Below are 27,013 nucleotides of genomic sequence, written 5' to 3'. Positions count from 1 at the left end.
CAGGGACCACGTGGAGCGCGGTGAAATTAACCAGTTCCTTTAAAACACTGCACAGACTTGAGAGAGAGCGCGGTAGGGACTGGCAAGGCTCTCTGTACAGAACCAGAAAATCAAGGCTGTAGACTGGGCAGGCCATCCGGTCTCCGAGGCAACCATCCCCCTCTGCGGCTGCAGCCCCGAAGCTGACGTCGACCACGCCCAATCGCGCAGGCGTGGGCGCGTCCCAGTAGAATTTCAGTGATGGACACTCATCTCGAAATCTTTTGCTTTTGACTTTTTTCAACCCTTTAAAAATGTAAAAACTACGCTTAGCTCAGACCACAGAAAACTGGTCAACAGGCAGCATGTGGCCTGCGAGCCCGTTTGCTGACCCCTATCTTAGACAGAGACACCAAAAAGAACAAACCTAAACTGCTCCTAAAACCAAGAATTCAGAGCAGACTATTATCAAAAACCCTTCCTGGGCCCGATGCAGTGCTCGAGAGGTCAGGCTCCCCCTCCAGGACCATGGCCAGGGCACCCCACTCTGCCCTGGGGACCCCATTCCATCCCAGGCACACCCCCTCTGCTCTCCTTTGCCCAAGACAGCCCCCAGTCTGGGGAGGTCCTGATGTCCCTTGTGGGAAGCTACCCCGGGCGGTTCACAAACAGCACTGTTTTCAGATCAATGTTTAAAGTAAAGTAAGGCACTTAGGAAAAGTTTGAAGCCTTGCAGCTTCTGATACACAAAATGATTTGTGTCCAAGTACCCTGTGAAACCCCAAACCAAAGAAATGTTTTTCTTCAAATCAAAAGGCAAATGTTTCAGTCGGAAACAGCGCACTCATCACAAATGGTTCCACTCGATATATTCTGAGATTAGCTCCAGGTGCTGCTGCTAAAATTTCTAGAAGCTGCAAAAAAGCTCATCTTTATTGATCAGTAATTAGAATTCAGCCGACCCTCCTGCTCTGCAGCACGTGCACAAAGTGCAAACCGAAATCAAACATACACAACATCACCCATCACTTCCCTGCGGAGTAAGTGTGCAGCCGGACTTCTCTGTCCGCACGCGTCGCGGACAAGCTCCCGTCTCCACCAGCGCCGGCGAGGAGCTCTCCGCACCCCGAGGGGCCTGAGCACCGGAGCCAGCGCTGCCCAGGGAACCAAGGACTTAACTCCTCAGGTTTACGGCCCCCGCGGCGCGCAGCCGCCTGCTGGACAGCGTAGTGGACCATCCAGGAGGGCGAGGGGACTGGAGAAAAGCGCAGGTGTGCACCGCACTGCTGGAAAGACATCCGTCCGCGTCCAGGCTCCCCTAGAGGAAGCCGCGTGGACGAGCAGGAAAGGACAGCGCCACAGCTGCAGGGTGACGTGCCCTCCAGTGTGAAGGGAAGGGGATTGGAGGCACTCACTGCTCAGGCATAGCGGCTCACACGCTGCATGGCCTCCCTCCAGCCAGAGGGCTCTGCTCAGCAACAGAATGTTCTAGAGCCCAGGGTCCCGCGTCCAGCTACCTGGCACGGCCCCAGGTGTCCGCTGAGTCGGGATGGACCTCGCCGCCCCCCAGCCCGAGTAGGGAATGAGGTCCCCCCTTTGCCTGCGTCAGGGCGCTGCGGGCAGGAGGGGCGAGCACAGCGTCCCGCCGCCCCGAGCACCCCCAAGGAGCACTCCAAGCCGAGCTAGGACGAGCAGCTCCGTGGTGCGCGCCCCGCCTTCATCTTCTTGGTCTGCCCGTTGGACCCGCGCGGTGGCCCCCTGCGTCGCTTCTTCTCCAGCTGCTGCTGCAGCCGTTCCTCCTTCTTCTTCAGGTAAGTGGTCATGTTGTCACAGGTGGCCTTGTAGAGGCTGCTGAAGCCACTGTCCGTGCCAGCAGAGCCTGTGCGGAACAAGAATGGGTGCCAGTGTGCCACAGGAGCGCAGGGGCTCTGCTTCTAGCGGGGGACGTGGTGGGCCGGAGGGACCCTCCTGCGACAGTGACCACCCGGCTCTCCGTGGACCTGTGGCGCCTCCTCTGGCATGGCCCCAAGGATGCCCACCTCCTGGTGGCCACACCTGGCTGGACCGAGGACTCGCTTCTAACAGGACATGCGGGGCCCGGAGGTCCCCGGGAGGCCAGGTGCAGAGGCTGTGGCTGCGTCCTGTCGGCACCGCGCCCCTGCTCCTCTGCACTGGGGACTGGGGTGTCCTCCAGCCAACAGCCAGCGGGGACCTGAAATCTGCCAACCACCGAGCGGCCGGATGCAGACCCCGCAGGGCCCACAGAAACAGTGGGACGTGCGGGCCGCTCTAGCGTCTATACACACCGAAGCTGCGTTTGTGTCCCCAGAGCTCGGAGGACCCAGGCCTCCATCTGGACGGTGGCTTGTCTTCCCAAGAAGTCTTCTGAGCAATCATTTCTTTATTCGAGTAAAGGCACCTGAGTTCCAGGGCTGAGTTAAAAGCACCCCCAGACACAGCCAGAAGCTGCGTCCCAAGAGCCTGCCTTCTGCCAGTACAAACGGAGGGGCTCTCGGCGCCTCAATCTCCGCGAAGGGAACCAACCAGGCCCCGGCTCACAGCAGCTCTGCTGTCCTGACACGGACGCGGACACACACACCGCACCCACCACAGGCCCTGCACCCTCACCCACAGAACAGCTTCCTGCTGCGTTCCGCGCTCTGGAACCAGCGTCCGCCCGCGCCCACGGCTGAACATGACCCTGCAAAGCAGGCCAGGGCGGGTCCTCACCTTCCAACATGGCCCAGTTCTCGCGAAGGTGAGCACAGACCCTCTTCGACACAGCACTTTCAGGAAGAGACTGAGAAGACGAACGGAAAACCTTTATTGGAAAGAGGCCGGTGGACAGTGGTGACCCCTGTACTCACAGGAGGCGGAAAGGCCGCTCTCCCCGGTTCATCAGGCATGGCAGCGACCGCGGCTCGCCACGCAGGACTCCGCCCAAGGTGTCTGGAACCTGGCAGGCGCCAGCTGGCGGCATCACTCACTGCTAGTTTTCAGATAAAGACCCCCGAGCGAGCTGCCGGGCGCTCTCAGCACTCGTCAAGGCCGTGCAAGTTTGCAAAGGGCTCTGCGGGTGTCACCTGCTTCTCCCCATGGCACCTTAGACACAGGACAGGCGGGAGGTGACATCCCTGCTTTATGCACGGCTCACCCAGGCCACCTGCAAGGAGGGGCCCCCTCACTGTCCAGCGGGACCACTGCCCCAGCGCAAGGCTGCGCCGAGGCTGCAAATGTTAAGGACACACCCCCAGGGCTCACCAACTGTGGGCTTTTCTCCTAAAAAGACGTGTCCGCAGAACAATCACAGGAAATACATACCAATGACAGCAATTCACCCCCGAGACACCCGTGCAGGCACCGTGACACTGAAGAACCCAGCCAGGCACCCAGCTCCCTGCACCCACGCCGCAAGCCCTGTGGCCGCTGTCCCCCAAGGACACAGCCGCTGGCACGGGCGTAGTCGACGGAAACAGCGGGGCCGCCCATCTCACCTGCCACTGGCCGCCCACAGGCCTGCAGAGCACGAGGGGGGCCTCCCGGCAGTCCTGCAGGACCCACAGCCCCCGGGCCTCCTCGAAGGCGGCGTCCCACACTCTGTGCTGGAAAGTCAGCTGCTGCTGGTAGACCAGCTGCCGCCGGGGGACATCCAGCTGGAAGAGGCAGACCACGGGCAGCCTTCCCAGGGAGAGAGGGGACGATCACGACAGCGCCCACGGGGTCACTCAGCCCCGGGCCAGCCCCGCCAACACCGCAGCGGCAACCTCGGGACGCCCTGAGCCCGGAGCCCCCAGCCAAGCCACTCCCGCTTCCCCGACCCCGGGAACCGTGAGCTAACGAACGCTCCAGTCCCGAAGTCTGGGGACAGCTTACTAGGCAGCAAAGTCGAAGCCGTGCAGATGAGACAGCCGCCCTGCCCGCCAAGCAGCGGACGGGACCCCGGGCCGCGCTCAGCCCTCCCCAGCAGGCTTTTTACCCTCTAATCCTGCGTCCTCATTTCCAACATGAGCTCAGCCGCCCACCCCAGGCCTGCTGTCAGGACAAGTGACAATGTGGGAGGCCCCCAAACGCCCCCCCCTCCAGCACGCAGACAAGGCCCAGGAGGGAACGCTGAGTGGCCCGTGCCCCCCACACCCACCTCGTCAGCACCGCCAGCCCCCGACGGGTCTCTCATGCCCAGCTGGGACTGACTGAGGTGGACTCTACCACAGCCGACCCTTCGTTGGGATTCTATCTGCACAAAAGACCAGCCGGGGGCGACTGCTCCCTTCACCCTAGCGGATTAAGATGCAGCGCACAGAAAGGGAGCCGCCCGGCCCGCAGCAGCAGGGCTCGTAAAGCGAAGTTCATTGCAGGCAGACGCCGCGCCAGCGTCGCCGTCCAAGCCTCCCGAACGGGCCGCGTGGGCTCACCCGTCACACAGGAGCGCCACGCAGTCCTCCTGGCGCCAGTAAGTGATCCTGGACGCAGCAAACCTCTGAAAGGAAAAGCAGCGGCTTCAGGGGTGTCAGCCTGGCAGGACCTGACGCCGGGCTGCTCTGCTCCAACTGCGAGCATCGCTGCAGGACAGACGGTCCCCACGTGTGGTCCATGACAGGCAAAGAGAAGACACTGCAGGACTCTCTGCACACCAGTGAGGGCACAGCTCACAGGGAATTCCGACACACGGGGCAGACGGCAGAGGCCGCTCCGTGGCTCTGGCCCTCCCTCCGGAGCTGTGCCACATCTCCAAGGCCAATGGAATTGCTCAAAAAGGAGGGAGGACAGAGCACACGGGGAGGAAAGGAAGGCATGCACGTGAGCATCCACGTGCTCCGGCAGAGGAAGCAGCCTGGGCTGGGAGCCAGCAGAGGCGCAGGGGGCACGGCAGGCCCACGCACAGCTCTCAGGGGCTGCCCTGGCCGCTGCTCCCCTCTACGCTTTCTCCTCGCCGTCCAGGGGCGTCAGGGGTGAGCAGAGCACAGATGGAAAGAAGGCAGAACGAGCAGGCCTCTCTCTGCCGCAGCTCTAACGGGGGCACCGTGGCTGCAGAAACCCAAGGCGGAGGCGCGCACGGGGGCAGCCAGGGCAGCTGGAGGCCACTGACCCAGAGGGCCCTGAAGCCACTGGGCTGGGTGGCCGCGGCCCTGAGGTCCTGGGGCTCTGACCCATGTCAGGCCTACCTGCCCACGTGCTACAGAGAGGTCTCGGGGTGGACGAGAGAACCGAGAAGCCAAGGACGAGGGAGGAGAGCCCTTCAGTTCAGGTCCAGGTCTCGTTAGACATGCAGCAAAGCCCCGTGCCACAGGCTGCCACCCTGCGCATCATGACCCCAGCCCCCAGGCCAGCTCTGCAGGCCCTGGAAATGCGTGAGCAGACCCTCCCTCCCCACCAGGCCCAGCTGGGCCTCTGGAAGCTGCCAGAACCGTCCACGTGTGATCAGCTGGACCCCAGCCAAACAGGGCACCCGCCCGGGAGCATCAGAGCGAAGAAGCCCGAGAGCCTGAAAGGCAGCCCACACCTTCTCCCCTGCAGATCCCCTGACAGCTGAAGGCTCAGGTGACCCGACCTGGGGATGCACTGGCCAGTGCGCCATCCTGGGGGCACGAGGCTGACCCACGATGGACCAAGGTAGGGAATCCTGGGCATGCTCAGCTCCCCACCAGGCACCACTATTTTTTCCATTTCCAAGCAGGATTAGAGGCCTTTCTGTAAATTAGTGGTTTGAATGCAAACATGGTAAGATATAAACTTTTTCCCATTTACATGACTAGGTGCCTTCAGAATTTGAAATACACGATTCCTCTCAAGCTGGAAGAAGTTTACATTGACAGGAAAAACACTTTTCCAACGTAAAACGAATTTTTTCCACAGGATCCACGACTGGAGAGACGCCCTATAAACCAGAGACAAACGTGAGGTTACCTTGTTGCTCCAGGGCTCCGCTGGCTCCTGCAGGCTGGGCAGGTGACAACAATGCAACTCACGGCCGCTTCTGTACTGCCAGAGTCTCAGGGTGCGGTCCTGCACACAGCAAGGACGGGTCAGCACCCAATGAGGCATCCAGGCTTCACCGGGTAGTGGGAATAACTCAGCTATGTCCACTGCACCTCTCTCCCAGCTAAAGGCTCTTTGCTTAGTAACAACTGTGCAGAGTCGCACAAACCAATAAGTAAACACGGGTGACCCCACACAGCCAAATGGGCAAGGACACAAGACACCCTGTCACATGCCGGAGGTCAAAGACAACACCTGCTATGCTCGGGCTGGGAGTGAACACACACGCATGCATGCACGTACACACACGGACCCATCAATGAGCATGCATTCGCACAAGGAGAAACACATGAGGTTAATGAGCATGTGACGACTGTCCACACATCACTGTTTAAGAATGGGTGAAAAGAGGACATCCGTTTGTTACCCATGAGAGTGTCAACTGGCACGGCCCTGATGTGTGCGCCAAAAATAACATAAATGCAAAAAAAGGAGGGTTTATCAGGAACAAGACAAAGATGCCCACTTTGGCACTTTTATTCAACACAGTAATGGCAGTCTTAGCCACAGCAATCAGACAAGAAAAAGAAAAGGAATCCAAATTGGAAAAGTAAAACTGTTACTGTTTGCAGATGACGTGACTTTATATATAGAAAAGCCTCCACCAAAAGACTACCAGCAATAATAAATGAATAGAATAAAGTTGCAGGGTACACAATCAATGTAGAAAAATCTGTTGTGCTTCTACACACTAACAACAGACTAAAAGAAAGAAAAATTAAGAAAGCTACCCCACTTACAATTTACTTAGGAATAAATTTAACCAAGGAGATGAAAGACCTGTACTCAGAAAAGTATAAGACGTTGTAGATAGAAACTGAAAACACAAACAAAGGGAAAGATATTCCTGCTCATGGATTAGAAGAATTAACATTGTTAAAATGTACATTATTAACTAAAACAATTGAAGACTCACTCCAATCACTATCAAAATCACAACATGTTTCAAACATAAGACAAAAAAATCCTAAAATTTATATGAAACCACAAAAGACCCAGAATAGCCAAAGCAATCTTGAGAAAGAATAACAAAGCTAGAGTGTGTCACGCTCCCTGATTTCAAACTATACTGCAAAACTACAATAATCAAAATGGCATGGTATTGACAGAAAAACACACACACAGATCAATGGAACAGAATTGAGAGCCCAGAAATAAACCCATGCACTTATGGACAATTTACAACAAAGGAGTAAAGAACATACAACAGAGAAAGGGCAGTCTCTTCAATAAATGGTGTGGGGTAAACTGAACAGCCATATACAAAAAAATAAAACTGGTCCACAATCTCCAACCATACACAAAAATGAACTTGAAATGGATTAAAGACTTACACGTAAGACCTGAAACCATAAGACTCCTAGAAGAAAACACAGGCAGTACACTCTTTGACATTGATCTTAGCAATATCTTTTTGGATATATCTCCTCAGGCAAAGGAAATAAAAGCAAAAATAAACAAATGGAACTATTTCAATCTAAAAAGCTTCTACACAGCAAGAGAAACGATCAACAAAAGGACAACCAACCGAATAGGAGAAGATATTTGCAAATCATATATCTGATAAGTGGTTAATAACCAAAACAGATAAGGAACTCCTACAACGCGACAACAAAAAACCTTTAAAAATGGGCAGAGAAGGGGCTTCCCTGGTGGCGCAGTGGTTGAGAATCTGCCTGCTAATGCAGGGGACACGGGTTCGAGCCCTGGTCTGGGAAGATCCCACATGCCGCGGAGCAACTGGGCCCGTGAGCCACAACTACTGAGCCTGCGCGTCTGGAGCCTGTGCTCCACAGCAAGAGAGGTCGCGACAGTGAGAGGCCCACGCACCGCGATGAAGAGTGGCCCCCGCTTGTCACAACTAGAGAAAGCCCTCGCACAGAAACGAAGACCCAACACAGCCCAAAATAAATAAATAAATAAATTTATTTTAAAAAAAATGGGCAGAGACTATGAGTAGACATTTTTCTAAAGACATACAGATGGGCAACACGCACATGAAAAGATGCCCAACATCACTAATCACCAGGGAAATGCAAATCAAAACCACAATGAGATATCACCTCACATCTGCCAGAATGACTACTACCAAAAGGACAACAAATGACAAATGTTGGCAAGGATGTAGAGAAAAGGGAACCCCCGTGCACTGTTGGTGGGAAGGTAAACTGGTGCAGCCACCGTGGAAAACAGTATGGAGGTTCCTCAAAAAATTAAAAATAGGGCTTCCCTGGGGGCGCAGTGGTTGAGAGTCCGCCTGCCGATGCAGGGGACACGGATTCGTGCCCCAGTCCGGGAAGATCCCACATGCCGCGGAGCGGCTGGGCCCGTGAGCCATGGCCGCTGAGCCTGCGCATCCGGAGCCTGTGCTCCGCAATGGGAGAGGCCACAAGAGTGAGAGGCCCGCGTACCGAAATAAAAAAAAAAATTAAAAATAGAGCTACCATATGATCCAGCAATTCCACCCCTGAGAAGAAAACAAAAAACACTAATTTGAAAAGATATACGCACCCTTCTGTTCACTGCCACATTATTTGCAATAGCCAAGATCTGGAAGCAACCGAAGTGCGCATCAACAGAAAAATGTGGTACACACACACACACACACACACACACACACACCACGTTACTGAGCCATAAAAAAGAATGAAATCTCGCCATTTGCAGCAACGTGGATGGACCTGGAGGGTATTATGCTCAGTGAAATAAGTCAGATGGAGAAAGACAAATACCATATGATTTCACTCATACGTGGAATATAAAAAGTAAACAAACAAAACAAAAACAAACATGCAGATACAAAGAACAGAGCAGTGGTTACCAGAGGGGAAGGGGTGGGGGGAGGGCAAGATGAGTGAAGCGAGTCAACTGCACTGTATTGTGACGCATGGTGACTAAACTTTCGGTGGTGAGCACACTGTAATGTATAAAGAAGTCAAAATGCAATGTTGTCCACGTGAAACTTACACGTTATAAACCAACGTTACCTCGGTAACACAAAAAAGAGGAGAGGGTTATATTAAGGAACGTTTGTTAGAACACTCATTAAGACGGCAGGAAACAGAACCACACATCTAAGGAGAAGGACCAGACAACGAGTGAAACGAAGCAGGGTCCACGCCAGCATCCGCCTCAGAAAAGCCCCTCCTGTGAGTGGGATCCCTTTACTAAAACCAGACGTGCACAGGCCACACCCACCTGCGGAGCAAATACGAAGTCTGAGGAGAAGAACCTCTGTGTGACTTAAATGACCGAGAGAGAAAGAGGAAAATTAACTTCCCCCAAATGGTTAAGGCAGGAATCGCCGGGTGCTGGGACATGAGTATGAATGTCTTGCCGTCAATATGGCTGATAAACAGGGAGACGAACGCACGTCTACAGGTGTCCCCACTCGCCCCTAGTCCTCCCAGGTGACAAGGGGTGTTTTAGAGCAGAGCCCTACAGGACAAAGCCAATCACGGGGAGATGCAGACAGAACCCAGATGCTGGGGACAGATGATGGGAACAAGAGGCCTTGGTCTCGGGGACGCTGGGACACATGTAGAGAACAGACACGGGGCCCCTCCCCACAAAGGGTGAAGACAGGACACCGAACCCCACCCCCATGAGAAAAGGAGGACTGACTGACCCAGGAGGGCTCCCACAGGGATGCAGCCGGGTGCCCGAGTCTGACACCCAGGCTCACAAACCCAGCCCCAATGCCATAAGTGGACGGACCACCAGACATCGAGGAAAACCTCCAGCTGGAAAGGTGTGCGACACACAGGGAGGAAAGGAAACACACACAGGAAAATCCCTAAAAAAAAACACACGTCCCAGCACCTCAAGGAGATGCAAAGTCTACATTCAGGATGCAAGGATGGGGGCTATGAAGAGAGAACGTCCCGAGGACGAGAAAGAGCCTCTTGGAAAGCAGAAACCACAGCGGAAATGAACACGCCCACAGAAGGCTGGAAAATAAAGTTGAGAAAACCTCCCCCAAAGCAGAACAGGGAGCAGGCACATGAGAGAAAAAGTATGAAAGGAAAGAATCAAGAGTCAGCGGGTCAAACATCCAGCTGCACAAATCCCAGGAAGAGTGAGGCGCGGACGGCTCCAGAGGGAGGGAGCCTAAGGAAACTCCCAGGTCTGTGGACCTGAAGACTCAGAACGGAGAGAGCCACTGACTGTGCAGCTAATTTCAGGGCCCCCATGACACCCCCACCCTGCTCCATCATTCTTCAGAGCACGGGGAGAGAAGGCCCCCAAAACACGGCCAGAGAGAAGGGCGATCAGAGCCCACATGAAGGACCCAGACTCAATGGCCGCAGACTTCTCAAAAGAAAAAGCAGGCAGAAAACCAAGCAAACTAAAAACCAGAGAAAAGCCTGGAGCAACGGCTTGACAATCTGCAGGGAAACATCTGACTGAGCGTCATACACCTGCCTGATAACCGAGTGCTGGGGGCGGGAGAAGGGCACCTCCTGAAAGGCAGGCTCCTTCCTAACCACCCTCCCTGCACCTTCAGAAAGCTGCCCCATGACATGTACCCCAAACAAGGTCGGGGGGCACGTTCTGGAGACAAGGAGCCCACCAGCAAAAAGGGAGGGGACGCAGGCAGGACACTGCTGATTCCCACGCAGAGGGCAGCAGCTGACACGAAGAAACTGCTCGTGTTTGTTTCTTGATGACTCGCGTTGTTTGGGAACACCGGCCACCAAGAGGACACAGCCGAAGGCTCCCAGGGCCTGCCTTGGAGGCCATGGCAGGTGGAGTGCTAGTTTCCACTCTCAGCCTTACAGCAGCATCTGACTCTTTAAATAAACATACAATCTGCACTTCACAGTGTGCAGGGCACGCAGCGTACCACGCCTGGGCCGGGTGGCCCGTGAGGAGGTAGGAAGGCAATGGGATGGGGCACCAGGACGGCCAGCACCAGCCCTACGGCAGTTCTGTGAAAAGGAGTAAAAGCAAAACGCTGGACTTGGCAAAGCTAAGTGGTAAGACTAAAGGTGGCCACTACGCTTTTCTGTGTGGCTGAGTGTTCTTTTTCATTGTAAAAGAGGCTTACAGCAAAATTCACAGAAACTGGCTATCTCTGGGAACTCCAGCACATTTATTTTCTTCTCTTTACTCTCACAAGTCACTGTCAAGAGAAGGGAAAGGTAAAAACCTGTGAGAAACCACACTTGGTGAAGGAAATGGGGCGCGGCCACCGCCTGGAAGGCCTGCCTGGCAGGAGTCCATGAGGCCCCCGCCCACCCCAGGCCCCTGAGTTGCATAAAAAGCTAAAGGGTGGAAAGACAAAGATAAAGGGCTGTGGGCAGAGCTTCTGAAAAGAAAAGAAGAATCAGAGCCAGTTAGGAACTCAAAACCTGCACTTCAGCAAAAGGACTGCCTGATGATCCTTCTGAAGAGTGTTCCTTAGAGAAAGGTGCCGCCAATCACTCAGCTGTTAAGGCTTCCGGCTCCTGCGACAGAGCTGCTGTACTTACTGATCAAACTTCCACCACGGCCAAGTGCCTGGCCCCTCTCCACGCGCTCACACAGGGGCGGGTCAGGGACGAGGGCTGAGAGCGGCAGGACCGGAGGGAACCAGGTCCCTCTGGGATTCGGAAAGGGCCGTCTACCAACCGTTCTGACGAGGTCATCGTGCTGTAAGGACCCCTCAGACCGGAGTCCCTGCACACCGGTTCTGGCTCAGCGCGCGCGCACACACACACACACCACACACACACACATACACCACACACACACACACACACACCACACACACACACACCACACACACACACACATACACACAGACACACACACCACACACACACACCACACACACACACACACACACACACACCACACACACACAGCCCTGGAGCAGCCGCCGGCTCTACCCTGCAGACCACAAGCACCACCTAGTGGACGGCCACCCAGGAAAGGCACGTGCTGACCTCCCAACCCCGCTGGGAACAGAAGACAGGCTGCTCGCTGACAGGTCCTCCCCCAGCCGAGGCTCCAGGCTGCACCCCCAGCACGGGGAGCCCGGGCGCCCGCGGGGAGCAGAGCACTTACCCCGGACGAGGACAAGAGCAGCTCGGGGTGGTCGGGCACCACGAAGATGCGACTCACAAACCTGCAGGTGGAGAGAGGCAGCGGGTGAGCAGGGCTGCTGTGACTCTGCCCCGCCCGTGCCACCTCGGAGCCTGACCCCAGCAGAAGCCAAGAGGGGTGGCGTGACTGCGTGGGGAGCACGCCCCGTCCCTCGGGCCCAGAGGCAGTCCCCAGCCGCGCCAGCCAGGAAGGCCCCCGGGGTTCTGCCCTGCTCGGGAGCTGCCCAACCACGCACTTCAACGGGGTCTGGGACACCAGGGCAACCCGCGAGCAGGGCCGGGTGGAAGGGGGGCAGCGCCACCGACCGCAGCCACGGCCACACCCACAGGCCTCAGCCGAGCAGCCCAGCCCCCCAAGAAGGCAGCCTCGGGGCTGCAGGCGCGCACCAGCGTCTCTCACGCTGTCACCCTGGGAGAGGAGCCCCCGTGGCTCCCTCGCCTCCACCAGTTCCATCCCAGCCGCCTGGAGCCTCACCCGGCCTGGGCCCTGGCCTGGCTGCAGCCACCCTCCCTCCCCAGGACAGCCTTCCCCGAAGGCCCTCAAAAAGGAACAAGAACACATTGCAGGATGAATGCAGCCTGTGTCCCCCGCAATGGCACGTCCACGACAGCGGGTACGAGCCACCTCGATGTCTTTACAGGAAAGGAGTGGAAACCACAGTTTCCAGGGCCTTCACCAAGACTCTTAAGGAGCAACGATTGGTCATTTATTCGCCGAAATATCCACTGAGCACCTACTGCGTGCCAGGCGCTGTGCTGAGGGCTGCAGACAGCAGTGAGCAAACCTGACAAGACCCCCCCACCCCAAGTCTAGGACTCGGCGGGAGACAGGCCATAGGAGACCCTGGGTGTCCGCGGAGGCTCAGAGAGGCCCGTCCAGCAGAAACACGGCCGCAGCCATGATGCGAGTCACCAAGGGAACTTTACATTGGCTGATACCCACGCTAAAAAGGTAAACAGACTCAGGTGAGACTAATTTTAATACTATGTTTTGACTTAACTCAATACACCCAAAATGTTATCATCTCAACCTGCAATCAATATAACAAATTAATAATGAGCTATTTTGACACTGTTTTTTCACACTGTCTCCGGAATCAGGCATTTAACTACTGGCACCTCTCACTTGAGACCCGGCGGCTCACGGCTCCGAACTGGCCGGCACAGGCTGAGAAGCCCCGCAGGGAGGGGCCGGGGGGAGGGGCGCTTCCTGAGAGGGCAGGTGGCATCGGGCGGAAAGCTGAGTGAAGGAGGGCGCTGGGCAGCGTGGGCAAGAGCTTGCCCGGTGGAGAAAATGGCACATGCAAAGGCCCCGAGGCACAGTGTGCCCAGTGGGGTGGGGAGCAGCAAAGGCCCCCGAGAGACGGCAACGGGGCGGGGGGCTGGCCGGCCACAGGAACTCTGCTCGCAGGATTACTAGACAACTGAATAAAAGCTAAAACAACGCTATCGTGACGTACAAAGCCAGCAACCATCGCCCTTTAGGGTCAACGTTCCATTCAAAAACCAGGAAACAGGAGCGATCTCAGAATTGAATTAAATCCCTCCAATTCTTCCCCTGCCTCAAATAACGCAGTTTAAAACACTTCAGCCAGTTAAACTAAGTGCTTTTCCTTCCTGCAAACTGTAATCAGCCTTTTGCCTCAGAAGAGCGACATTCCTCAGAAACGCCACCCTCACATGACGTCAAACTTCACTTACTAAAGAAGCGCTCACTTGCCAGAAGACAGATCACAGAGCAACAACGCCTGCCTGGACGATTTCAATTGCTGAAGCCTGTTCCTCATCCCCCGACACACCCCCACTGACCGCTGACTCTACTGCCGGGCGCTGAAGGGCATCGATGCTGGCCTGCGGTGACCACGCACTGGGGACTGAGACCTCGGTGCCACCAAGAAAACCTCTGGGAAATGCATTCTGAACAGGGAAGGAGGTCCTGAAGGTTCTGAAGCCCTGGGACCAGGGGGTGAGCTAGACGGGGCCCAGGAGGAAGCAAACCGGTGCAGGCCAGGCGTCCAGGCTGGTCCCCTCCTCCCAGGAGGCACCTCTCACTTCGCCACCAGCTTCCCCAGCTGAAGGGTCCACCTGCGTTTCAAACCTGAGCCTCCCTCTGTGGAGGGTGAGGGACTCACTCGGTGGGGGTACAGGGACGGGGGACACTCACTAGTTGGGGCGACGGGGACGGGGACACGGTGCGGGGACAGGGGTCACTCGGTCGGGGGATGGGGGACACTCACTAGGTGGGGGGACAGGGATGGGGTCACTCACTCAGTGGGGGGACGGGGGACACTCACTCGGTGCGGGGACAGGGGACACTCACTCGGTACGGGGACGGGGGACACTCACTCGGTGCGGGGACGGGGACGGGGGACACTCACTCGGTGTGGGGACGGGGACGGGGGACACTCACTCGGTGTGGGGACGGGGACGGGGGACACTCACTCGGTGTGGGGACGGGGACGGGGGACACTCACTCGGTGCGGGGACGGGGGACACTCACTCGGTGCGGGGACAGGGACGGGGGACACTCACTCGGTGTGGGGACGGGGACGGGGGACACTCACTCGGTGTGGGGACGGGGACGGGGGACACTCACTCGGTGTGCCCAAGGCAGAAGGACTCGATGTTGTGCGGAGCTGCAGCCCAGCTCACCCGGATTTTCTCGTCCCGGTCGGCAGTGAGGACATAGCGGTCGTCGGGACTCACGGCCTGTGCACGAGGGTTAGAAGGGGCGGGTCAGCATGGCCGGCTCCCCCCGCCACCCCAGGCCTCAGCTCACGTGTCCCCCGAGGGCCACAGCTGCCCCACACCTGCTCCCGCCCCAGCCCGGCCGCGCCCACTCCCGTCTCGGGCACCTGGTCGCCTTCCTCTCCTTCCTTTCACGTGTCCCCATGTCCAGCCCACCACTGAGTCCTGGTGATCTGTCCTTCACGACCGCCCCGGTTCCTGTGAGCCCCTGCAGGGTCCCACCCGGCCCCCGCCGCCCCTGGCCGCAGCCCAGCCCTCGTGGGCCTCTCGGGGCCCCTGGGGGCGCAGCTCGTGGCTCGGGGGCTCCGAGGATGCCTGCTCTTTCCACACCCTTCCCCCTCGTCTCCCCGACCTGGGCATCCCCCACGTCTAGACCACGCAGCTGCCCCTAACTTGACCGTCCTCTTTCAGCCTGCTGCCAGCTTCACCTCTGAAATCGGGGCCCTGCCCACAGCAGAGCCCAAACCCGCCCACCTGGCACACAGGCCGCCCCCTCCTCGTCCCCTGGGCCGGACTGTAGCCAATGAAGCACGTCGCCCACGTACCACATCCAGCAGCATCGACAGGTGTCCCAGTTCAAGCTTGCCGCTCCCGTGTGGCTCCAGCACCGAAAAGGAATAAACGTCCCCAGACTTGTCTGCTACCAGAACCTTCTCCTCAGAGGCCGTGAAGGTCAGGGCTGTGCACCTCCTCACCACAGTCCTACAAGGCCAGAGAAGCCCACGGTCGGCCTCTACGGGTCGTCGCCAGGGCCGCCCGCTGACCCGCAAGGCTCCCGCCATGTGGCAGCTACCGAAGACGGTGCCAAAAACATAAGGGATGGAAACAGAGCCAATGCCTCAGACAAAACTTACTTTCGCAATATCTTTTCTTTTAAAAATGTGCTAATGGCAGAATCTTGAGCGGTGGGTTTCTACGTGGCCAACGTGAGACCCGCTCAGCCTGACGGTGTGTTTGAAGGCTGTCCTGATAGAGTGCTGGGGGCGGGGCTCTCCGGCCTCCCCCGCGCGTCGTGCGTGGAAGGGGGGGACACAACAGCAGCCAGTTTCCTGAACGCCAATGCGCTCTGGGCCACGACCACAGCTGCGGAGGGCCCTCCTGCCCCTGTGGCTTCCCATCCAGGACCCCGCCCTCCGCGCCGCCCACCCACCGCCGCCGGCTCTGCCGCCTGGACCGGGATCCTGCACGCGCTGCTCGTGAGCACACGGGAGGGCCGCGATGCTGAGAGCTGGGGGCGCATCACAAGTCCAAATCCTTGATCCGGGGCCACAAGAGCTGTCACGTCTGCGAGCTGGTTCAGTAACGACATCAGCCACGAGGAGCAAAACCACAAGTGGTGACACTGGCCCCACCGCCGGCCCGCTCGCCCCGGGTCGGGGTCATGCCGGTTCCTCCTGTTACCATTTTTCATTTTGTTTCTACCGGGACGTCTTCCAGGTAGCAAACTAGGCTCTCCACGACAAGGTGCCCGTAGTTTTCATCCTACGTTAGAGACGAGCCATAACGCTGCTTTACACACAAACGCCTTCCGTTTATCCACACGCGTGGCCTCTTCACAGAAGGGCCGGCCTCAGCTTTGCCGTCACCCGAGGGCTGGAAGGAGACCCACTGTCCCCATAAAGAGCTAACGTCCGTGCAGACGACACCCAGCTCACAGCAGCCGGACTCCAGACGTCAGCCTGAAACGGAACTGAACGTTACGCCCCCCACGCAGGGCCCATCAGAGCCCCGCCTGCCTTCCGCCTTTCGGGAGGGAGGGGCGAGAGGACAGAGGAGCGAGCGGGAGGCCCTGCTGGGTTCCAGGCGCCGCCACCGGGCTCGGCAGCTGCTGGACGGCCCCCACTCCTCGGTCTAGTGCAGCCCGGCAAGGAGGCGTGATGCCATGAACGTGGGGAAACAACAACAAGGAAAGGGAATCAGACCCCAGGTCAAGACTGATCAGAACTCGCAGCGTGCCCGTCATTTAAACAAACGGCCTGTGCTGCACCAGCAACACAGCTGCACAGCCTAACGGGCCCACTGAGCATCTGCGCGGAGCGCGGCCACGGCCTGGGGGGGGCAGAGGGGGAGGCACGACCTCCTAGGGGGCACCGGCCTAGGACAGTCCTCGGGAGGCAACAGGCTTGCATCCCAATGAGCTCGCCCACCCCAGGACGAAGTGAGCCCTCCAGAGCCGGCCCCCTCCCCACTGCAGCCCCCCCATTCCCACTCTGCATCTCGCCCCTTGTGCTCTGCCAGCTGGGGGCTTCCAGCTTCTCAGGCTAAACCGTCCTGGCAACGATTCCAGGACGTGGCTCAGCTGTGCAGGACAGGTGTAGGAATTGGGACCCGTGGGCATCAGGACACAGGTGGCGGACAGGACCGTCGGTGGCTGGCCGTGCCGCCCCAGCAGAACGAGCCCCGGGGGCACCAACCTTCGGCCTCCGCGGGGTCTGGGGCCTCAGCGCTTTCCCTCGCTCCACAGAGTCACTGGGTTCAAGGCCCAGGCCCCCCCAGGGTGGGTGTGGCCCCCTCCTCCCTGCCAGGGACACAGGAAGGGCCGCTAGAGCGAGCTCTGAGCCGTGAGCAGGTCCCATAGCCACTCGGGGCCCTGGCCGGTCAAATGTGCATGAACTGGACGTCAGATGTACTGAGGGTGGGTGCCGTTCTGAGGGGGCCCATCAGATCCCAAAGGGGTCTGTGCCCCAAAGGTGAAGAGCTGCTGCACCCCCTCCAGGGTGACGTCCACTAGACCAGCATGGGGGGGACCGCCCACTGCATGTCATCGCCCCGGCGACTTCAACTCACCCTGCTCTCCCGCAAAAGCGTAATCAGAGAGGGAAGGCGCTGAGCTCAGGGTAAATGCACTGGAAAAGGCAACGGGAGACACGCGACCCCTGCCCTGGGCTCGCCCCGGCCCAGCCCCTTGGCCCCATTATCCGAAGGCTGCAACACAAGGGAGGTCCTGCAGTTGTAATCTGGTTCCTTAATTTCTTCCAATCACATCATGCCTTCCACACCACCTAATGCAAGCATTTCCTACACAAAGTTATTCTGTTGATATCAACTTAAAAGCCAAGAGAGAACGACTAAAGGGAAAACGCCCAGCACCGAGACCGCTAAGGTCTACGGCCCCGAGCGTTATTGGGTCTCACGTGGAAAGAAGCCCCGACACACAACCTTCCAGAGACAAAACAACACGGCACCTTCCCTTCAGTCCACACCCACAGGCCTCGGGGTAGGGGGACCCAGGCAGGGTCACGGGGACCAGGCCCGCCCTGCCCCGCGCCTGAGGAGGCCTCACCTAAACTCTCTCATTAAGAAGCCCGACACCACGCAGACCCCTGCTCCCTCCTCAGACCCTGCACGAGCCAGGACCCTTCTAGAACAGCCAGAGCCCCCCAGGAGCCCTGGGCGCTGGCCGTGCCACCCCGGCAGAAGGGCAGGAGCTCCGGAACCAGGACCCTGGAGTGCGGCAGGCTGCATGGACACCCCCGTGCCCACGTCCAGAGTGAAATCCCTACCCACCCGCGGAACGCACACAGAAGTGGCAGTTCACCCGCGTGTCTGCCTTCTAGCAAGTCCAGAGCTGCCACCTACAGAGCGAGAGCAAGCTGGCCGCCAACTCTCCCCACCACCAGCAGGCCCTGCGCCCGCACCCACGCTTCACAGAAGTGGTCAGTGTGACTGCGAGGGACCCAGGGGTCAAGAGCCCTAACAGTGGGCACACCCCCTCGGTGAAGAATCACCCTCATCCAAAGAGAGGTCAGGCCCGTGGCCTCACGGCCTGGGAGGAGGTGATCTCTAGGAGGACAAAACAGGTCTCCAGCGGCAGAACAGATCCCGCGAAGAAAGCGTCGCAGGGGGAAGGCGGGTGCCGCGCAGTGTCTCTCGCTCGGGATCTCTGGGTGACGAGATTCAGAGTGGTTTGTTTTTGTTCCTACTTTGGCCTTCTCTGAAGTTCCCAAATTTTTACATGAACCACAAAAATTCAAGGGGGAGAATGGAAAAAATTGCTGTGGTAGGAAACCACACTGCTCCAGGGACCAGACAGGACACCTACGAACCCGCCCTCAGCTGCCCTCCCGCAGACCCCACAGGGGCAGGTCTGCACACAAGCACGCCCGTAGCAGCTCTGTACGGCGGCCTGGGGGAGCCTGTCGGCCGAGGCTCACCCGTAGTGTCTCGCTCAGCACGCGACGCTACATGGGACGGCCGGGTGACAGGGCAGCCGCAGCGGATGGACTCGTTTAACACAAATGGGAAAAACCCAAGTTCCCCAACAGAGAATCAAAGGGAAAAGGAAGCACCACCCCGCGGAAAAGCAAAGGGCGTAAGACAGCTCACAAGATACAAGCAGCTCTTCAGGGTAAGGCTGCTCTCCTCACCCCTAACGAGGTAAGCACGCAAGGTCCCACTTTTCTCTCCCACGGCCCCAGGCCCAAGGTTAGATGCTACTCAGCGCTGGGGGGTGCGGTGTTTGCTCCTGCACTCCGGGGGTAAAGGGAAAACCCCTTGGGAAGGCAATTTGTGATCAACGACATAATTTACAAATACACATCTTCAGACTTGGCAATTCAGTTTTGGCAACTTTTACAGATAAATGAGAAAAGTTACGTCTGAGAAAATATGATAATTCACTGCAGCACTTTTTGAAAGAGCAGAACAAGTGAAACGCAGGTAAGAAATGTCCATGAAGAGGGAAGGTCAAGAAAACGACGGGACTGCACGCAGTTGCTACTCTTCACAAAGTACTGACCAGCACAGACATCTCTGCCATCAGCTCCATCGGGTGCACCTCCAACACGCCCTTCAGTCCTCAAGACCCCAAGTCTCCTCTGACCCAGGCCTGATCCCCTGGGTCCTCTGATCGTTGCCCAGGTCCCCTCGGCAACCTGGGGGTCAGACGCAGATTTCCGGATGTCCCTGGAGGGCGATCAGAGCTCTAATACATCCCGCTGCAGGCAGAATCAGCCTGCATGTCCTCGAGGCACCCTGGTGGGCGCACCAGAAGCACGGCCGGACAGCCTTTACTTTAGCAAAAGAACTACTGCCAGATGCCTTTAGATCGTTTGATTTTCATCTTTTGGGGCAAAGCCCCCTTTCTGAGAATCTGACGTAAGGTATGGAGACTCCACAGACAAAAGTAGCAGTCAGGGTCAAGAAAGGAGATTAACTACTGTTACGGGCTGAACTGTGTCCCCCCCAAATTCATGCTGGAATCTAAAACCCCCCCAGACCTCAGAATGTGGCTGTATTTGGAAAGACAGCCTTTAGAGAGGTGATTCAGGTGTGATGTGGCTGTCCAGGTGGACCCCAATCCAGTGTGATGGGCACCCTTACAAGAGGAAAACAGCACACAGAGGGATGACCATGTGAAGAGACAGCAAGAGGGTGGCCATCTACAAGCCACGCCCAGGAGAAACCAATCCTGCTGACACCCTGATCTTGGACCTCAGCCCCAGAACTGTGAGGACTAAATACCTGTTGTTGAAGCTGTGGTGTTTGTTACGGCAGCCCTGGCTGCCTCACCAGCCACCATCACCTGCCATCACTGTCGCGGGCCTGCCCTCCCCGCTCCCTACAGGTTGTGGAAGCAAAACCAAGGCTACCCGCAAGGATCCCTGTGGGGGAGCTCAGGGTCAGAAACCCCAATGTTCCCAGCAATGCTGAACCCCGAAAACACATGACATCGCCTGTGCTCTAAGTGACCCGCTGATGTTCCGGCTACGTTGGCAGGAAGACGCTGCCTCACAGGCCTCTCCGGGTAAGGGTGATGTGAATTCACATCGGCAGGAAGGAGCAGTTCATCATCAATGATCCTGTGGCTACACGGCAACACACATTTAAAAGTCATTCTGGGGCTGGAAACTGTAACTGACTGTGGGCGGTAGCTGGAGGGCGCGGATGCAGGGAGATTCCCCATACATCCCTTTAATTTTCTGTTTTAAGCTTTTAAAACATGACCATCTATTGCCCACCTAATACACAAAAACACGTATAAGGTAAAAACGAAGTAATGTTACTGGACTTTATTTTTAACCTGACTGGAATCGAGGGCAGAGTGGGTACTCCTTGCTTTTGATGCCACCTGGAATCTGGCTTTTTATCCTTCTCTTAGCAAATAAGATGAGATAAAGATCTTAGAAGTGTAGCTGTCCCAATACAGGTGTGAGTCGGCTACAACAGGAAATTCCTTGACCTTGGCCCTTCAGTAGTTAGAGCGTTATAACCGCACACGTTTATCTCTGATTATGAAAGGGCAGTTAAACCCTGCAGCCCGCAGGGAGGCGAGAAGAAGGGGAAGGGCCGGCTCTGCTCCGTGTGGGTGTTTCCATCAATGTCAAAGAACAATCAAAATAAAGCCCGCCTGCACCCTCCTAAGGAAACAGAGAAGGTGCAAGTTAAGAGAGTATCAAAGCCAAAGGGCATTTACATCTGCCCCCAGCCGACTGTCAGCATCACCCACCTCCGCTCCAAAGACAAGGAAGCTCTCGGGAAGCGAGCGCTCAGAAAACCACAGTGCCCCCTCCCTTTGAGGAAATGATGGAGAGAGATGCAGGAGAAGAATAAAAAGTCGGAAGAGCATGCACAGGACTTTGCTGGGTAAGAGGAAACACCCAGGCCCAGTGACAGCTATGTTCTTGCTGAGTTACTGACATCATCTCCCATCAATGCTGAGCCCCCAGCCCTTGAGATACTCAAGTAAGTGCACCGACTTAAAAACTCACCAAGTTAAAACCGTGGCCCAGGGCTTCCCTGGTGGCGCAGTGGTTGAGAGGCTGCCTGCCGATGCAGGGGACGCGGGTTCGTGCCCCGGTCTGGGAAGATCCCACATGCCGCGGAGCGGCTGGGCCCATGAGCCATGGCTGCTGAGCCTGCGCGTCCGGAGCCTGTGCTCCGCAACGGGAGAGGCCACAGCAGTGAGAGGCCCGCGTACCGCAAAAAAAAAAAACGTCGCCCAGGTGCCTTAACTTACACGAAGTCCCCGACACACTCCCCGGGGGCATGCTGGCATTCTCTATTTCTGCCACCACAAGACTGGAGAAACAGTGTTTGGAAAGCACGACGGCACAGTGGCCAGGGGCACAGACTCTGTAGCCAGTGACCAGGACAGGGCCCAGCTGAGCTGAGTAACTGGAGCTGCTTCAAAGTTTCCTGAGCAGCGGTGTGTGTGAGAACACCACACCGCCCCACTGACGGGCCTGCCATGAGAATTAAATCAGTTAACACAAGTACAGCACTCGAAACGGCTCCTGGCACAGAACTGGTGCTCTGTGTTAGCTTCTTACACTATCGCTACTGTCACTATTGTTATTGGCATGCAAGTGTAAGCCGTGCGTTCAACAGCGTAATGATTCCACGTTAGCATTTCATACCTGACACTCAGACATTGCCATGGTTTTGTACGGAAAAGAATCAGACGCTTACTGTCATCAGTTAAAGCGAAATAGCTGCCGGACGTGGAGAAGGTGGACGCCAGAACCGTGTCACTCCCCTTATCCACGGGCTGTCCGTCCTCCCTGAGAAAGAGAGGGGGCAGGTCAGGACTTACCTCAGCAAGTGAGGCTGCGCCCTCCAGGCCAGCCCTGTGCGTTTATAACGCGATCGGACGTGGAAAATGTGATGAGGTTCACGTAGCCAGAACATAAAACATATTAAGGGGACACGGAGAGGTTAAAGACCACTCTAATTTTTAAGGAGTAAAGCTAATTAAACAGAAAAGTCTCTCAGCATGCACACTAGAATCCCAAGGGCTGATCTGCAAAGACCCTCAGAGGCCCACTCCCTCAAGGACATGAACTGATCTACAACTAGAGGCAGGGATCAAATCACATTAAGAAAAATAAAGTGGGCCCCAAGCCTGATTCTTCTAAAGAAAACCACCATACAGAATGACCGTACTCTGAAAACAAACCTATGGCTACCAGGGGGGAAAGGTGGAGAGGGATAAATTGGGAGATTGGAATTGACATATACACACTACTATATATAAAATAGATAACTAATAAGGACCTACTGTAGAGCACAGGGAACTCTACTCAACAGTCTGTAATGACCTATATGGGAAAAGAATCTAAAAAAGAGTGGATATATATATAGATGTACAGCTGATTCACTTTGCTGTACACCTGAAACACAACATTGTAAATCAACTATACTCCAATAAAAAAATTTTTAAAAACCATACTCTACTTTTATCTTTCAATGAGCTAAAGTTAATTTCATATACCTGCTTTCAATGCATTTAAAATTGCCCTGTTATTTCAAAGTGCCAATAAAATAGTTAATTACTGACAAAAACGAATTTAAAGTATTTTAAAAACTGCTAATATTCTTAATGCTGAATTTGAAAGGTAGTTCCACATTTCTCTCCTGAGGTGGTCCCTGGTTTATCCACACAGCCGAGTAACAGAAATGAAGAATTCAGCAAATAAGACAACAGCTTACTCCTTAGACTGAACGGTCCCATTATTCAAACCATGCATCAGCCCTGAAGAGGCTCCCCTACCATCTCACCCTTTATGCTCTTGTGCCTCCTTTTCTGCAGCACTGCAATCATATATGAAGAGGCTGTCATCATCACTAAAGAAAAAAATAACAAAAACATTTTAAAGGAAGCACTTCGGTAATTATAATGTTCATTTCTTTTTTTTTAACCTGGATCAAAACAATATTTGCATACTCACTAAGGGTCTTATCCACAAGAAGCTGTCTCCATAAGATATTTCAGGGAACAGTTAAGTAGCTTTATTTGCTTCAACTATTTATATTTGCCATACATAACTGATATGGTCTGTCCATAAAAGTCAGTTAAGTGAAATAAATGAAGACAAAAATTCAACGGGAAGTAATATACCGTTCTTTGAGAACCAGAACATCAGTGCAAGATGGCTATGTAAGAACAAGTTATATTCTGATGTTATTGAGTTTTCAGAGGGTCTTTTGCACCCGTTTAAAACCACCATTACTTGTTTAGAAAAATGTCTCATCTGCCCCAGAAAAGCTCCCATGGCTGCCAAGCATTTACCAGTATAGAAGCCACCCACCTTCCCTATCAGACCCTGAGCTCCCCCTCCAGTGCCTGGCACAGAGAAGACATCGTGCAAATTTATAGCCTTTAAAGTGACTGCAGCCAAACTCTTTTCACGTGGCACACTGCAGCGCAGGAAGCGAAACAGTCCTCCAAGCCAGAAACTGTGCCAGCCAGCCACTAGATTTCCTCAAAAGGTATGGAATGAAGCAACCAGATGGAGTCTAATTTAGCCGTCTCTCACTGTGGCATGTGTTAGATACCCCGAGGCTCTAAAACAAATAACCTGGGCCAGACAACAGGTTTGTGAATAAATCTGTGAAATCTAAACTTAACATCTTATTGGATCTCTGAAACCAAACACTGAACAAAGAAAACAGAGAGTATCTTTACATTTGAGAGACACACAGTTTCAAGTATGGAAGAATCAAAACTACCCTGGGAAAGAAAACAGGGGCCGAAACTTACCACTACTAATACCCAAGAGGCTCCTGGGTCAAGACTATTCGATCAACAAACATTTACTGATTTAAAAATCCCGGGAACGATAAGGAAGGAGCGTGAAATTAGGGAAAGCAAAAGCAAGACCTTGTAATGGGCCACTAGGGAGGTGCGCGCAGTGGCTCTGGAGTACCCCCCGAGCGAGGAGGTGTCAGATAAAACCCTCCAGCCCCGAAGGGCAAGTCGGGCGGGGTCGAGGGATGTGGGCTGGGAGGAGGAAACAGGCACCTACGCAGGAAGAGGGAGGGGAGAGAGGGGGTGCGCCGAACTTGGTGGCCGGGAGTAAAGGCCTCTCCCCAAGGGCTGCCTTCCACCCCTCTCCAGAGAGAGTCTGACCAGCGTCCCCCAGACCCCGCAGAGCCCGGAAGTGTTCCACCCCTCTCTCCAGAAAGGGTCTGACCAGCGTCCCCCGGACCCCGCAGAGCCCGGAAGTGTCTCTCGCCGAACCCTCAAAGAGCGCCGCAGACCCGCCGCGGAGGGCGCGGGGCCCTGGGCGGGCGGCTAGGGGACCCCTTGGCGGGTCTTGGGAGAAAGGCACGGAGAGCGGACATTCCGCAGCGCAGGCACGCGGCCGGGCCCAGGTGGCAACGGAGAGCTCACAGGTAGTAGCGGGGCTCCCCGGGGTCACCCCAAGGCGGGTGCAACCCCGGCTGTGCGGGAGAGCCGGGGTCTCAGGGCCCCGACGCGCGACCGCAGCCTTGGCTCCTGCTCCAGGCCCAGACCCCTCACCTGCTCGAAGTGGAGGTGGCCAGCAACCGGCTGCCGCCCCGCACCACCAGCTCATGCCCGCACAGCGCCAGCCCTGCAGAACCCGCCATGTACCCGCCCGCCGCGCAGCTACCCACGTGCGCCGCCTAGCGCCTCTTCCTGCCAGCGCCGAAAAGTGACGTCAGACGTAGACGCCGCGAGGAGACGTCATCCGGGCTGGCCCCGCGAACGCGCCAGCCCCGGGCATGCGCAGAAGGTGCATTATCCCCAAAACTCGCAAGCTGGCCTTCGCGCCTCTGGTGGCTTGGGGTCGGTTGCTGATCGCGTTTGTCCGGATGGAATACACTTGCTTGTTTAGTGTTCGTGTCATCCTCCAGACTGCATAGGGCCAGTTCTGGATCTTTCTCACGCTGTGGCCGGGCGACTTGGCCGGGCTGGTACCTACTTGGTCCTTCAAAAAGTGAGAGGGTCTGAGTTTGCCTCCAGGTCGAGGACACGGTGTCAGAGGTGGGCTCAGAGCTGAGGGAGGATAAGCCAGACGCGCCCGAAACGCAAAGCCTCTGAACTGCTATTTTTCAACCCAAGATAGGGCTCCTTTCCTGTGTTCTAATGCTCATGGAGTGGGTCACCAGGCATCAGTTATGCGGGATGATTTCTCGGGACTCTCCGCGCCCATATTCCACACTCTTCATCTAATCTCATAAATCCTCCTGGACGCCCTTTCTCTCCAGCTCCGTGGCCTCCGCCACGACACAGCCCACAAGAGTCTCACTGCTCACTGGTGTCACGTCCGCCCTTGTCTCCCCGCCACCCCCACCTCGTGCAGTTTCCACACTGAAGCCAGAGGGACCTTTTCAGAACACAGTTCCAATTCCCTGCTTAAAATCAACAAGTGGCTTCTCATTGTTCTCAGTACAGAAACCAAATCCTAATCTTCCACTGTGAGACCAAGTGTGGTCTGCCTCCTAACGACTCTGCAGCCTCCTTCCCTACCAGGCCCGCTTCAGTCTCAGTGCTCTAGCCATGACTACCCTTCCGTTCACTGGAACAATGGTTCTGCTAACCACAGGACCTTAGCGCGTGCTATTCTTTCCGCCTGAAATGTTCTCCCCACACCCTGTCTATGTCCCTAGTTAACTCCAGTCACTCAGTTTCATCACAGTGGAGTCATCACTTAATCAGGGAAGCCTCTCCTGACTTTCCATTATTTGCATCCACGGCACCGTGATAACTTGTTTAATGTCTGTCTCCAGACTACAAATGCCATGAAGGCAGGGACTGATGCCTACTAAATTGGCAAGTCACCGATCGATGCCCCAGCTTGCACCACAAAACCTGGCATGAAGTCAGTGCTCAATATTTGCTAAGTAAATAAATGGAACAACTAATTGGCAGTCTTAAAAGATAAGCTATTTTTGCATAAGACGAATTACGATAGGCATGAGGCATGGAAACTCTGCCTGACTCAGCCCCACCTCCAGTTTGATTCAAGGATGAATTGACGCCCAGACTTAAAGCAGAATGCTTGGGAGACTTCCCTGGTGGTCCAGCGGTTACGAATAAGCCTTCCAATGCAGGGGACTCAGGTTCGATCCCTGGTCGGGAAACTAAGATCCCACGTGCCGCGGAGCAACTAAGCCTGCGCGCCACACCTACTGAGCCTACGTGCCACAATGAGGAGCCCACGCGCTGCAGTGGAGGATCCAACATGCCGCAATGGAGGATCCCTCGTGCCGCAACAAAGATCCCAAGGAAGAACGCGCGTGCCGCAGCTAAGACCCGCAGCCAAAAATAAAATAAATATTAAAAGAAAAAATCAGAATGCTTGGGAAAAGCTGGGCTTCCTTTAAGGCAATGAGGTAAAAGGGGCTTTCATGGAGGCAGAAGATGGAAGAGAGTCTGTATCACAGAACAGAGAACGCAGAGGGCTGGGGGCGGG

The 27,013-nt window shown here is 55.9% G+C and overlaps 1 protein-coding gene across 1 annotated transcript; it reads right to left on the bottom strand.

The window, feature by feature from the left end:
• Positions 1 to 1,230: 1,230 nt before the first annotated feature.
• Positions 1,231 to 25,199, bottom strand: WDR4 (WDR4 tRNA N7-guanosine methyltransferase non-catalytic subunit). The gene is made up of 11 exons (XM_082840284.1): positions 25,096 to 25,199; positions 23,352 to 23,417; positions 22,211 to 22,354; positions 15,398 to 15,554; positions 14,701 to 14,813; positions 12,067 to 12,127; positions 5,884 to 5,982; positions 4,392 to 4,456; positions 3,474 to 3,657; positions 2,710 to 2,779; positions 1,231 to 1,858 (listed from the first exon to the last, which is right to left on the bottom strand). The coding sequence occupies exons 1-11, from the start codon at positions 25,182 to 25,184 to the stop codon at positions 1,662 to 1,664; spliced, it is 1,245 nt and encodes a 414-aa protein (XP_082696410.1). The 5' UTR covers positions 25,185 to 25,199; the 3' UTR covers positions 1,231 to 1,661.
• Between the last annotated feature and the right edge of the window lie 1,814 nt (positions 25,200 to 27,013).

This window comes from Leucopleurus acutus (genome assembly GCF_964270905.1).
Source record: "Leucopleurus acutus genome assembly, chromosome: 5".
Classification (NCBI taxonomy): domain Eukaryota; kingdom Metazoa; phylum Chordata; class Mammalia; order Artiodactyla; family Delphinidae; genus Leucopleurus; species Leucopleurus acutus.
The sequence above is the reverse complement of the archived record's forward strand: the minus strand, read 5'-3'. Positions and strand labels throughout refer to the sequence as shown.